Source organism: Bubalus kerabau, chromosome 1 (genome assembly GCF_029407905.1).
Source record: "Bubalus kerabau isolate K-KA32 ecotype Philippines breed swamp buffalo chromosome 1, PCC_UOA_SB_1v2, whole genome shotgun sequence".
Classification (NCBI taxonomy): domain Eukaryota; kingdom Metazoa; phylum Chordata; class Mammalia; order Artiodactyla; family Bovidae; genus Bubalus; species Bubalus kerabau.
The window spans coordinates 145,976,548-145,990,915 of NC_073624.1; the positions used below are offsets into that span (position 1 = coordinate 145,976,548).

At 33.7% G+C, this 14,368-nt stretch overlaps 1 protein-coding gene across 20 annotated transcripts in view; it reads right to left on the bottom strand.

Annotated features, from left to right (window-relative positions):
• The window catches only part of CTNNA3 (catenin alpha 3), a 1,911,430-nt gene that overhangs the window by 554,371 nt on the left and 1,342,691 nt on the right, over nt 1-14,368 (bottom strand). Inside the window, exon 12 of one of the 20 annotated variants that reach the window (XM_055590717.1) lies at nt 13,501-14,061. The exons of the other annotated variants lie outside the window; for them this stretch is intronic. Within the exon in view, the coding sequence (XP_055446692.1) occupies nt 14,051-14,061 (11 nt within the window). The 3' untranslated portion in view covers nt 13,501-14,050. Of the gene's footprint in view, nt 1-13,500; nt 14,062-14,368 lie in introns of those variants that run through there. 20 annotated transcript variants of the gene reach the window in all.

Genomic DNA, 14,368 nt, shown 5'->3' on the forward strand with positions numbered 1-14,368 from the left:
CATCAACCATCTCATCTTCCTGTCATCCCTTTATCCTCCTGCCGTCCTGGGGAAGGCAATGGCACCCCACTCCAGTACTCTTGCCTGGAAAATCCCATGGACGGAGGAGCCTGGTAGGCTGCAGTCCACGGAGTCGCTAAGAGTCGGACACGACTGAGTGACTTCACTTTCACTTTCCTGCATTGGAGAAGGAAATGGCAACCCACTCCAGTGTTCTTTCCTGGAGAATCTCAGGGACAGGGGAGCCTGGTGGGCTGCCATCTATGGGGTCGCACAGAGTCAGACACGACTGAAGTGACTTAGAATAGCATCAGTCTTTTCCAACAATAGGGACTCTTCCAATGTCCTATATGTAGCTGTAGACTCTGTGCCCATGGGAGGAGGTGAGTTCAGAATTTTCCTACATTGTTATCGTGAACTCTAATTATAACTCCATGGAATATATTCATAGGGAAAACCCAATAAGTCTATATAACCAAAATAGTATAGCTTATGTTCAGAGAGTGAGATTATAGATCAAAATTTTCTAATCTTTTTTTAATTAAAGGGTGGTAATATTTCTATCCTTCAAATAATGGTCTCATGAAGAAGAGATAAAAAATAGAATTTCATAGGTTACCATGATAAAAGTAAGACACTTGAAATTTCAGTGACTAATTGTTTAGATTTATTTCTGAATTAAGTGTGATATGGTTGATAGAGTATGCATATTTTTTGCCAATTTTGTTTTCCAGATTCATGAAGTAGTCATAGGGATTCCTTATAATAAACAGAAAATAATTAAATTAAAATGAAGAAACTTTAACTTTCTGTACATTGTGTATGTTGAACATCAGAGCTAGCATAGTGAGCTGTTTTTTAAAAAAAAGAGATTATTTGGCTAGGAAGCAAAAATACTCAGAGTGAAACTGGCTTTAATTACATTAGCAGAGGAAAAGATAAAAATCACAAAATGTAAGATTAATTTTCATCTTAATAATAAAAAGAGTCCATTGGGCTATTATATTTCACTGGTTTATGAGGGTATGTTTGTAACAACACATATAAAGTCTGCTTATAAAATATCTATAAATGAAAATTATACTATCACAGTATCATAGAAACATAACTTGGCTGATGCTCCAAAGGAAATCTATATCAGAATCGGAACAAGACAATATTCTTCTCACTAAATCACAAAGCCTCCTTATTTCATTCTTATAAAATCAAAGTATAATTAGATATTATAATTTACACAACCTCATGCAAGTTTCTCAATACTTCAGAAATATTCTTTGTTATCAATGTCTTATATTGATCACATTTAGATGATTGCTAGTTTGGGCTATTAAAAGAGTATTCCAGTAAACATCATGGTACATATATCTTTCACAATTAGATCTCTAGCATGTGTCTATATCTGTATCTATATCTATATCTTAAGTGATTTCATAGCAAACTGGGCTCAATGTGATTATCAAAAATGAAATCTCTCTGTAATTTAATCTATTTTGTTTGGTTATTAATAATTTTGATTATTAGCATATAAAAACATATTAACTAAATATAATAGTGAATTATTATATTTACTAATATAAAGTAGTAAATTTATATTAGTAAATATAAGTAAAATATTTTTCATTCATATATATTTGTGTTTTTTAATCTGTTAGCTCTCTGTTCATATCTGCCTATTCTAGTGAATTGCTGTTATTGATTTGTAATAATATTTTATATATAAAAGAGTCTTAAACATTTTAGCCAATTTGCCTGCTTCATGCATAGTATTTTTCTCTGGGTTTTCAGCTTGTTTTTTAACTAAATGTTTATATCACCTTGATTATAAAAGTTTAAATGCTGATAAAATAAAATCTAATTTCATAGGCTTCTGGCTCTTATAAAAGACCAGCCTTTAGGTGACTTTGATAACTATACAGCACCCATCTCAAAGATTTTTAGATAAGAATAATGTGGTTAAAAACATATAGTTGGAAACCAGATTCTCTGGGTTTAAATCCTAGGTCACCCTCATCTAATTATCTCTGTGCTATTAAATAAGTTTCTCAACTTTTCTGCATGTAGTTTTTTCATCTACAAATTGAAAAAATATATACAAAGTGCTTAGTATAGAGTCTGATACAGAGTAAGTGCTATTTAAATGTTTACTGATAAACATGGAGTTTGTTACTCTAAGGAGATTCCTCTGTATGTAGAGGGATTTTCTATAATTGTATTTGTTTTTATTCATTTCATTCTTTCATTCATAAAGTATGTGCCTACTATGTACCTCTCTGGCACCAAGCCCAGGTGCTAAAATCTTAGCAAGTATGAATGTTCCCTTTTTCATGGAGCTTACTACTTAATATGTGAGAGGATAAAATTGCAATATGACAATTACAAGGAGAGATAAAAATGCTACGATGGATTTGACCTATGCAGTTTGGAAAGTTACTTCCCTGAGGAAATGATGCTTAAATTGAAATCTAAATGATAAGCAGAAATTATTTTGGAGAAATGAAAAGAAAGCCCATTCATATGAATTTATATAGGTGAATTAATGAAGTTATATTCTTAATTGATTTAAAACTATTCTTGCAAATAAGCACTATTTCATAAACAGCAGTTCTAACTATTGCTTTGCAATTGAAAGATTAAATAATTAAGAACTCCCTCAACTCCAGTTACTTGTGTGAATTACATAACACAAACATTTGTAAAGGGTTGATTGCTTTTAGAAATGTTTGTCTTGAATTTAATTTTTTTCTTAGTTTACTCTCTTGCAGACATGCCTATGTTTTTGATATTTTTATAAGATAGAAAAATACTCTGTACAAGGTTTCAATACACGTATAGTTAAACAAATTTTAAAATCCTAAAAAATATCCTCTTTAAATGGTTAATAAAATGAGAAGTTAAAGAAATAAATTAAAGGTGCTGGGGTAGCACCACCATGTAAGCGGCTGTTTCCATGAATGATGGAAAATTCAGTAAAAGCTGCATTGTATAGCTTTGGGGCTTTTTTAATGCTGATTGGAAATCTGCACTGCATAGAAATGGCAATCAATAAAGAAGCAAGACAGGAGAGGAAAGAGGGAACCAACATATTGGATCGCAGGCACTGAACTGGGCCCTTATCTACAGGCACTATAATGTGGTAAAAAGTATATGCAGAGTTGTGTCATTTTGTCTGTCAGTTGCTTGACTTAGACATTTCAACAAGTAAAATTAAAAATGATTTTTTTAAGTTAACATTTTAGCTTAATAAATAATCTTAAGTAAAATGTTATAAATGAATGAATGCCTTTGGAAAGCTTTCTCAGTTCCAGGAAAGGCTATGCTTTTTTGGCTCCTTTAGCAAAAGGTAGTAACTGCTGCATTACCAAAGGGCATTCATCCAGCAAATCTAGATTTCAGAGAACACCATCACCTTAGGAAAATCATTTAATGACTCAGAGTCCAGCAATATATCTTTTAAAATTATAACATGAGCTAAAGAGTGTTAAAATGCTATTTTTGTGGTGAGAAGACACGCATTTCTTTTTGATCCTCTTCTACATGAAAATGGAAATAAATGACACTGACAAATGACACTGAAATACTACATGTGTCTAATTTTGTAATGGGCTTTATTTGTGAGTAGAAGATAGCAGTAGCTTTACCAAATTTCCTACTGGGTAATAAATTAAATTATCTTATTTTCCATCTCAGTTCCTAGTCTAAGTTTACACTCATTCTTTGATGTAATTGTTATAACACATAATTTCTAATAAAATCCACCCTAACCATCAAGGAGTGAAATCTTCTACCATTCAAGTTTCCATTGCAAAGTTCAGAAAGTAAAGAAAACAGTTAACAGCCCAATAGCCTCCAAATAATACTATACTAGATATTGACCAATTATATTCACCAAATATCTTAAAAGGGTAAGCTAGTTTTAGAAACTTAATTTTATTTTCTCATTTTGATTTTTTTCCCAGTGATACTTTATGCACATGCTGAAAGATTTGGTATTCTTTCCCAAAAGATAAAAAAAAACAAACAACTTTGTTTGAAGTGCTAATATAAATACAGTTTGAATAAACAACCTCCAAGTTGAAAGTCAATCTAATGTATATAAAGAACAGTTTTTTGCCCATTGTTTCTTGCACAATGCAGTAAGTTTTAGACCTCACTTTATTCTATTAGTGTTAAAGGGCCACTATTCAGAAAAATACTAGAAGTTTTACATTTCGGGTTTTGTAGAAATAAAGTGGTAAATATTCATTTTACAGTGAATGAGTAGACAGGAAAGATATCAGGGGACATCACAGAATATAGTTAGCAATTGCATTTTATAATATGTGAGAAAACATTTCTTAGAATATTTACACTTACAAGAAAAACCTCTCAAAGAAGAAATAGCAATAGAAAAAAAAAATACCATGTTTAAAATTCTGGTGTAACAGTATTTAAAAAGCTGAGTGCTTTCTCCTAACATTTTCTAGATGCCTAAAAGACATATAAAAATTGTCTAGATTCAGAGGCAATGAGTTATTAAATGTAAAACATAGTAAAAATGAATATAAACCATATATGAGTTGTAAATATTTCCTTAAGATTTTAATAAGATTGATTTATTGGACTTCCTTGATAAAATGTTAATGAAAAATTAAAGTATAAAAAATCAGCTTATAATTCTCCTGAGACATTTCAACCCTTTTATCATAACACAGAGTAAATGTTCAGTCAGTTAAAGTTCAGTCGCTCAGTCATGTTCGACTCTTTGCGATCCCATGGACTGCAGCACGCCCAGCTTCCCTGTCCATCACCAACTCTCAGAGTTTACTCAAACTCATGTCCATTGAGGCAGTGATGCCATCTAACCATCTCATCCTCTTTCGTCCCCTTCTCCTCCAGCCTTCAATCTTTGCCAGCATCAGGGTCTTTTCCAATGAGTCAGTTCTTCGCATCAGGTGGCTAAGGTATTGGATTTGCAGCTTCAGCATCAGTCCTTCCAATGAATATTCAGGACTGATTTCCTTTAGGATGGACTAGTTGGATCTCCTTGCAGTCCAAGGGACTCTCAAGAGTCTTCTCCAACAACACAGTTCAAAAGCATAAATTCTTCGGTTCTCAGCTTTCTTTATAGTCCAACTCTCACATCCATATATGACTACTGCAAAAGCCATAGCTTTGAATAGATGGACCTTTGTTGGCAAAGTAATGTCTCTGGTTTTTAATATGCTGTCTAGGTTGGTCATAATTTTTCTTCCAAGGAGCAAGCGTCTTAATTTCATGACTGCAGTCACAATCTGCAGTGATTTTGGAGCCCAGAAAAATAAAGTCTTTCACTATTTCCACTGTTTCCCCATCTATTTGCCATGAAGTGATGGGACCAGATGCCATGATCTTGGTTTTCTGAATGTTGAGTTTAAGCCAACTTTTTCACTCTCCTCTTGCACTTTCATCAAGAGGCTCTTTAGTTCCTCTTTGCTTTCTGCCATAAGAGTGGTGTCATCTGCATATCTGAGGTTATTGATATTTCTCCTGGTAATCTTGATTCCAGCCCAGCTTGTGCTTCATCCAGCATGGCATTTCACATGATGTACTCTGCATATAAGTTACATAAGCAGGGTGACAATACACAGCCTTGACGTACTCCTTTCCCAATTTGGGAGCAAATGTTATTTCCTGTTATCACTTAAGCATCCTGCCAGTGCCAAATTTGTCAGGCTTTCTATCAATTTTCTGCAACCATGTTTCATGGTAGTTAAAAATTTATCATTCTAATCTCAAATTTGAATAGTTCCTGACTACAAAGTTCTAAAAAGTTGGTACTGTTTCATTTATAAAATGTCTCATGTACTTTTAGATTTTTAATTATAAAAATTCAGATAATATAGACATACCATGTCAAATGTTAAATCTCTTAATTATTTCCATTCTATCCCATGACAGCTATACTTAACAGTTTATATAAATCCTTCCAGTTGTTTATATATATAACATTCTCTTAAAAAATAAAACACACCAAAAAATTGTATAATACATATTTATTTGTGACAAAGTTTGCTTTCACTGGTCAATAATATATAGGAGACATCAGTATCAATAGATCAATCTCACACTAAAAAAAGTGTGAGCTCACACAAATGGCCATGTGTATATGTGTTCAGGCTTCTCAAGTGGAATAGTTTTAAAGAATCTGCCTACCAATGCTCAAAGACGCCAGAGTCAGGTTCATTTCTTGGGTTGGGAAGATCTCCTGGAGAAGGAAATGGCAACCTACTCCAGTATCCTTACCTGGAAAAATCCCATGGACAGAGGAGCCTGGTGGCTGCAGTCCATGGGTTTACAAAGAGTCAAACTCATGTTGTGTCTGTGCTCAGTCGTGTCTGACTCATGAGCCCATGGATTGCAGCCACCAGGCTCCTCTGTCTATGGGATTTTTCCAGGCAAGGATATTGGAGTAGGTTGCCATTTCCTTCTCCAGGAGATCTTCCTGACCTAGGGATCAAACTCATGTCTTTTGCATCCCCTGCATTGGCAGGCAGATTCTTTACTATTATGACACCAAAGAACCCATAATGTAGCTGAATCATAATCATTTATATCCTTTTCTATAGAAATTTATTTCTATTAATTGTTGTTATTGTTATCTACTTGTTATCACTATTGTTATTACAAATAGTATAATTAATATCTTCATACCCTTGTTTATATGTGAAAAATTTTTTGTAACATGGATTCTAAAGACTGCAAATGCTGTATCAGTGCATTCTCAATATTAGTAGAGTCTGCCAAAGTGCCCTCAAAGAACATTTTTACCCAATCACACAAGGTAAATAATCCTACCAAAAGTGAGTATCTTCTAGTCTATGTTATGTGAGAGTCTTTATATATATTTTTTGCCACTGATGGTGAAAACAGATATCTCATTGCTTTTATTTTTGAAAGATATTTGCATCCTTATATGTATTTTCAATTCGAGTAGCATTGAGAAATTTTTTATTTATATATTTATACATAAGTGCTATTCTTCATGTTATCTTCTTATCGTTTTGTGTATTTTTCTATGGAACTATTTATCAATGTAACCTGAAACTCAGCAATAATAATTGGGCCTGTAAACTCAAGTAGGTTGGGTGAACATTCTTTTATGTCTTTCTATCCTCTCACTGCTTGGCCACATTGTGGAAGTCCTTAGTCAAGCCAGGTAAATGAAGTCCCAGCTTTTTGGATGAACTGATAGGGAATCATAAGAACCAGGAAGATGGAGCAGAGGGAAATGCTGGGGAAAATAATCCTGTAGAGCTGATTGTCAAGTCCTGGTCTAAATTTCAAATAAGACTTATGTAGATCTTCTCTTTGACTGTGTGGATCATGACAAACTGGAAAATTTTAAAGAGATGGGAATACCAGACCACCAGACCTGCCTCTTGAAAAATATGTATGCAGGTGAGGAAGCAACAGTTAGAACTGGACACGGAACAACAGACTGGTTCTAAATCAGGAAAGAAGGACATCAGGCTGTATATTGTCACCCTGCTTATTTAAGTTATATGCAGAGTACATCATGAGAAACGCTGGGCTGGATGAAGCACAAGCTGGAATCAAGATTGCCGGGAGAAATATCAATAACCTCAGATATCCAGATGACACCACCCTTATGGCAGAAAGCAAAGAGGAACTAAAGAGCCTCTTGATGAAAGTGCAAGAGGAGAGTGACAAAGTTGGCTTAAAACTCAACATTCAGAAAACTAAGATCATGAATCTGGTCCCATCACTTCATGGGAAATAGGTGGGGAAACAGTGGAAACACTGGCTGACTTTAGAGGAGAAGGGGATGACAGAGGATGAGATGGTTGGACGGCATCATCTCCTCAATGGCATGAATTTGAGTAAGCTCCAGAAGTTGGTGATGGACAGGGAGGCTGGCATGCTGCAGTCCATGGGGTCACAGAGAGTCAGACACAACTGAGTAACTGAATTGAACTGAGATATCCTCTCAATCAGCATAACTGAACTAAGAGGCCATATCTCTGAGACTAACCAATAGGCCAATAGATCCCATAAACACTGAACACATCTGAATAGCATAGCAAACGCTTTAAAAATTGAACTGATATTGGAATCACAGCCAATAAAAGACAAGAGGAAATTTGTGGCCTGAAACTAATTGATCAATTGCTTACTAAAAGCAAAAATATAAACTCCTCCACAGGAGTTACACAAAATCACTTTATGTAATATTCAATACCTGTAGGATGTGATGGTTAGAATAATAGTCTCAAAAGATGTCCACATTTTAATTCTCAGAACCTGTGGATGTGTTACCTTACATGAGAAAAGAGCTTTGGAAATATGATTAAGTTATAGACCTTAAGACAGGGAAATTATCCTGGTTTATCTGGTGGGCCCACAGTAATTACAAAAAAGGAAGAGAGTGACAGAAGAGGATATCAGAGTCATGCAATGCAGGAAAAACTAAACCCATCATTTCTGGCTTTGATGGTAGAGAAAGAGAGATGGAGAAAAGGAATGCAGATGAGTTCTAGAAAGCAGAAAAAGTAAGAATATTCTCCCCTAGAACCTCCAGAAGGAAATGCAGTCCTGATGACACCTTAGCCTAGTGATATTGGTACCAGAGACCACAGAACTATAAGACAATAAATGTGTATGGTTTAAACCACTGAGTCTATGATAATTTATTACTAGTTTTATTACTACAGTAATAAAACCAAAAGCTGTTTCTTTTAAATATCCAGAAAAAAACTGACAAAATTCTAAAACGACTGTCAAAAAGAGACACATTGTTACATAAATTATAATATCAGGAAAGAAATGGATGATCATCACCACAGAAACACAAGTTTTAAAGGACAATGAGGGAAAAAAAATCATAGCAACTCTATGAACATAAATTTTATGTCTTAAATGAAATGGACATCTTTTTATAGACACGTTATCAAAACTCAATGAAGAATAAGTATGTATGCTACAGAGTTTTATAACTATTAAGAAACTTGAATCCATAGTTCAAATTCTTCCTTTCCTGATTTTTTCATAATTTTTATGATTAAAATCATTAATCATAAAAAATAGTGATTTTTAATAAATTAAAAGTTATTTAATTCCTAAATAACTTGAAAAAAATGCTGTGTTCAGGGGTTGGAAGACTCAACACTGTAAAAAAGTCAGTTGTTCCCAAATTGACATATTTATTGCAATTCCAATCAAATTTCAAGTAGAGTATTTTAGATATAGACAGTCTGATTTTTTAAAGGTATATGAAAATTCAAGAGAACTATAATATCTAAAATGATTAAAAATAAAAGAATGAAGTTGGAGAAACCATCTACTAAAATTTAAGATATTGGTTTTTGGTGATTTAGTCACTAAATTGGGTATGACTCTTTCAACCCCATGGACTGTAGCCTGCCAGGCTCCTCTGTCCATGGGATTTTCCCAGGCAAGAATACTGGAGTGGATTTCCATTTCCTTCTCCAGAGGATCTTCCCAATCCATGTATTAAACCTGGGTCTCCTGCATTACAGGTGGATTCTTTACCATCTCAGGGAAGTCCATACTGTAAAGCTATAGTAATCAAGAAAAGGTGGTATTGGTGAAGGGATAGACACAAGATTAATGAAATGGAACAGAGTATCTAGAAATATATGGCTAAGTGATATTTCACAAAATGAAAAAGAGTCCAATGGAGAAAAATAAATCAACAAATAATGTTAGAAAAATTGGATATCCCTATGCAATAAAAAGAATCTACCCTAAACCTCATATGTTATCCAAAATTTAACTCAAAATGGCTCATGACATAAATATGAAGTGTAAACTCATAAAATATATATAAAAATATGAGAAAACTTTCATGACCTGTGACAAAGAATTCTTAGACATAATACCAAAAGTACATTCCAAAAAAGAAATAATGATTAATTAGAGTTCAATAAGATTTAAAATTTTTGTTCTTCAAAAACTGTGGAGAGAACAAAAAGATAAACTTCAGAATTAGAGAAAAATATTTGCAAATTGTATATCTAATAATGGATTTATATCCAGACTATTTAAGGAATTCTCCAAATGCAATTATAAGAAAAGAAACAATCCAATTTAAGTATTTCTGACATTACCAAGTTCTGGTGAGAATGTGGAACAACTGGAACTCTCATACACTGTATTATGGGAATTTTCTTCTTCACCATATGCCTCAGCAATACTATTCCTGGGAATTCACTTTAGATAAAAATTTGTGTTCTCACAAAAATCTGTACATGAGTATGTACATAAGCTCTATTCATTTTTTAAATGTAATTAATTCAAAATCCAGGCAACCAAAAGACTGCCTTTGAAGAAACAATAATTTCTTGTCAGATCCAGACAATATATTAGCTACATAGAAAATAAAGGGCTTCATGGGTGGCTCAAATGGTAATGAATCTGCCTGCAGTCAGAAGACCAGAGTTCCATCCTGGGTTGGGAAGATGCCCTAGAGAAGGGAATGGCTACTCACTGCAATATTCTTGCCTGGAGAATTCCATGGAGAGAGAAACCTGGTGGACTACAGTCCATGAGGTCACAAAGATGCAAAGAGTCAGACATGACTGAGCAACTAACACTTTAACTTTAGAAAGCAAAAAAAAAAAAAAAAAGTAAAAGTGCCAGCTTCCCATGTCCTTGATCCCCAAGTATGACACTGAAACGAAAGGGGTCAAATAACATGATGATATGACATGAGTGGCAAGGTAAACTTTTACTTACTGAAAAGCAAATTTTGATTTGAAGGTAAGCTGTTTTATAGCCTGTTGTTGTTCCCTAAAAGCTGCAAGGCAAAACTCATCTCATCAAAACACTGGAGGTGATAAGAAACTGCCTCATGACAGAACCCTGGGAAGATAGGTAAGCAGGGGGAAAATGGTCTTGTTCACAAGTCCCCCATGCTGTTCCAGAAATATCCCAGGAAATTCTGCCAAGACTTTAGATCTGCTGTAGTTACGTCTTTCCCAAATTGCCTGCGGGGAGACATGCAAGGCAGATGCTTACTTTATGCCTCAGAAATCCCACTCCTGGGTATTTACTGTAGAAAGTGAATACTTATATTTACACAAAAACCTGTACATGAATATTTATAGCAGTCCTACTCATAAGCAAACAAGATGGAAATATTCCAAATGTCTTTCAACAGATGGATGAACAAATATGATACATCCATTCAATGGCATACTATTTAGCTATAAAAAAATGAATGAGTGATAAGCTCAACAACTTGGATGAAAGCACTGTGTTAAGGAGTCTAGATTCGTGTTTTGTGTTCAATACGGTATATGATGCTTTAAAAATTTTATCCTTATAATGTCATCAAAACATTTTTTTCTTTCACATATACAATGAACTGAATTGTGTCCCCTCAAAATTCATATGTTGAAGCCCTAAATGCCAACATGATTATATTCAGAAACAGGACCTTAAAGGAGATGATTAACATTAACCAAAATCATATGGGCAGGGGCCTAATTCAACAGGATTAGTGTTCTTATAAGAACCAAAGCTCGCTCTCTCAGCTCTCACATAGAGGAAAGATCACGTGAGAATATAGTGGAAAGACAGTCATTTACATGCCAGGAAAAGAGATCTCAAGAGAAACCAACCCTGTCAGTATCTTGATCGTGGACTTCTAGGCTCCAGAATTGTGAGAAAATAAGTGTCTGTTGGTATTTTGTTATGGTTGGCTTAGCAGGTTATAGTATGGGATTAGTATGGGATTTACTTTTCTGTTATAGGCAAATAATGAACTTAACATTTGTTTCTGCCAACAACCAAATAGCAAAACAAAATATATTAAATATTTTCCCACATGATCCAAAATGCTATTTTTCTTAAATTCCTATTTCATATGAATCTTCATATGATGCTCATTTCTCTATTATTTTCCATAAATCTATATGCATAATCCTGTGCCAATACTATACTGTTTTAATTATAGTAGCTTTTATCCTTATTTTAATATCTGGTACAATAAAAGCCTTTACTTATATTATTTTGTCAGTTTCCTTAAATAATTTAATATAATGTTGCCCTCAATTCCAACTGTCTAGACAAATGCTATTCAGAATGCCATTTCACAAGGAGATAAGAATCTTGCACCAGAATGTAAATTAAATATATAATACTTGGTGTTAATGTTTATCTGACAGTTTTCATAGTAAGACCTTTTCCATAAACAAACCAGTGCAGTGATTTACATTCTAACACAAAAGAAAAAAAAAACAAAACATCTATTCATATAAATTGCTGTTTAGTGGACCACACAACATTGACACTGGTTTAGACTTTTCTGACTATGAATAAGCTAAAGCCTGGAACCGTGTTTGACCAAGAAGTTTTTAATCAGCTTACCATATGGCACACGTCTCTTATTCTTGCATTTTCACCAGTGTTTCTGTTGACTTTCCCAGTCTGGGGTTCAGAAAAAGAAACCTAGGACCTTTTCAAGGGTTTAGGTAGCTTATAACCCCAGAGAGAAATGAAGAATTTCTCATATCATTTCTCACTTACTAAATGTTTGAACTTTTGTCTTCTTCACAAGTGGTGAGTAAATCGCTCTGACATCAAATTCTGTATTCTTTCCTGCTCTATTACTTATGGTATACATTCTGGCTCCTTGGAACTCACAAATCTCTTTTTTCTCAAGAAAGCTCATTTCTTATAATAAAGCCTTGGTGTCTAGACTACTGTTTTGGTTTGTTGTCTTAAAACATTTTTGTGTATGTGTTTTAAACTCATTAAGTTATCCTCAGCCCTTCATTGGAAAAAAAAAAAAAAAAGTGTTAAATGTTAAAGCCTGGGAGAGTTGAGGTCATGGGGGAAGTTATAAAAAGGGAAAAATCCTACCATGGAGAAACAGTTACAATCTGGCAAAAGTTGACAAGGAAAGGGAGCTGGAGTTGAAGTAGAGAGTGAGAGAATAAAAAGCATAAATCAGATACGCTTGTGGGACATGCATATTTCCCAAATATCTGAAAAATCAGTGGAGCAAATAGCATAAAAAGACTGAATCTTGTACACTCAAGGAAGACAAATCACAGGCTGATAGAACATACTAGATAAGCCTTAGAGAAAAGGGTGATCCCGATGGTTGAAGAAGTTATAGATATTCAGATTTCATAAATATATAAAGGAATCTTATATGCAGCATGTATTTGAATAACTTTCCATTTATTATGGCTATTATATACTACATAATCAAAATAAATTTTAAATATAAGAGGGGCTATGTTACTGAGTGATTAGGTTATACATTTTCTAGAAAAAAATTATGTATGAAAATGGTTTTCAGTGAAATTAATGAACAGAGGAATAAAATAGTACAGGGTGTGACCCTTGCTTTGGGTGTTCTACTTAAAGACCCTCTAGCAGACAGGCTTGAGGTCTCAGTATTTCATTTATACAGCTTCTGTTTCCACTTGGATCTTATCTCGTGCGCTTCTCTGGTGGCTCAGAGAGTAAAGAATCTGCCTACAATTCAAGAGACCCGGGTTTAATATTTCTTACAACAAATAATATTTGTAATATTTCAAAGGTACTATAATCATTTCCTCATCTCAAAGAGTGCTCTTTTTTCATTCTATTACAGAGGTTATATATGTCTCCCATTATTATTTGCAGGAAAAAAAATTCATTTAAATTAACCACTTTACTCCTCAAAAAAATGTACATTGATAAGAGAAGGAATGAAGTAAACTGGTTTCACATGCTGCTTATTGATAAGAAAGTCTCCAAATAAAGTTGGGGGGTATGATTTGATACCACATATCAAATGTCAATTTGCTTTTTATTGACACAGAATGATTTGAAATCTGAACTTTATATTTGAATAAAACTTTATGCATGAACTTCATATATTACCTTTTTTTATTTTTGGTATATAAAACTGTCTGCTATTTTCTGTCCCATTTATAATATCAATATAATTATAGTTTTATTAGAGTCTGTATACATGTTTTTTCCTATTATTTTTATTACTACCATCCTTTCTTCTCTTTTCCATTTTTTCACAGGCCCACAATTCAATACCAGGTCAACATTTACCTGAAAATGATAATAAAAATAATGAGTGCCGAGATTTACAGAAGGCTTATAACAAGGCCAGTCCTTATTAACATAACAGCATCTTATAATCTTATGTAAATGATTTCATTTCATTCTCACAACAAGTATATAATACAGGTACTAATAATATCCCTCATTTATAAGGAAACTGATGCTGAATGGTTGAGTAATTTCACTCAGTTCTTAAGTAGTTTGAAGTAGAAGAATCAGGATATAACCAAGATCTGTCTGAGGATAGTGTTAGAATCATTAGAAATGAAAATTCTCCTTTGTACTTAAAACAGTA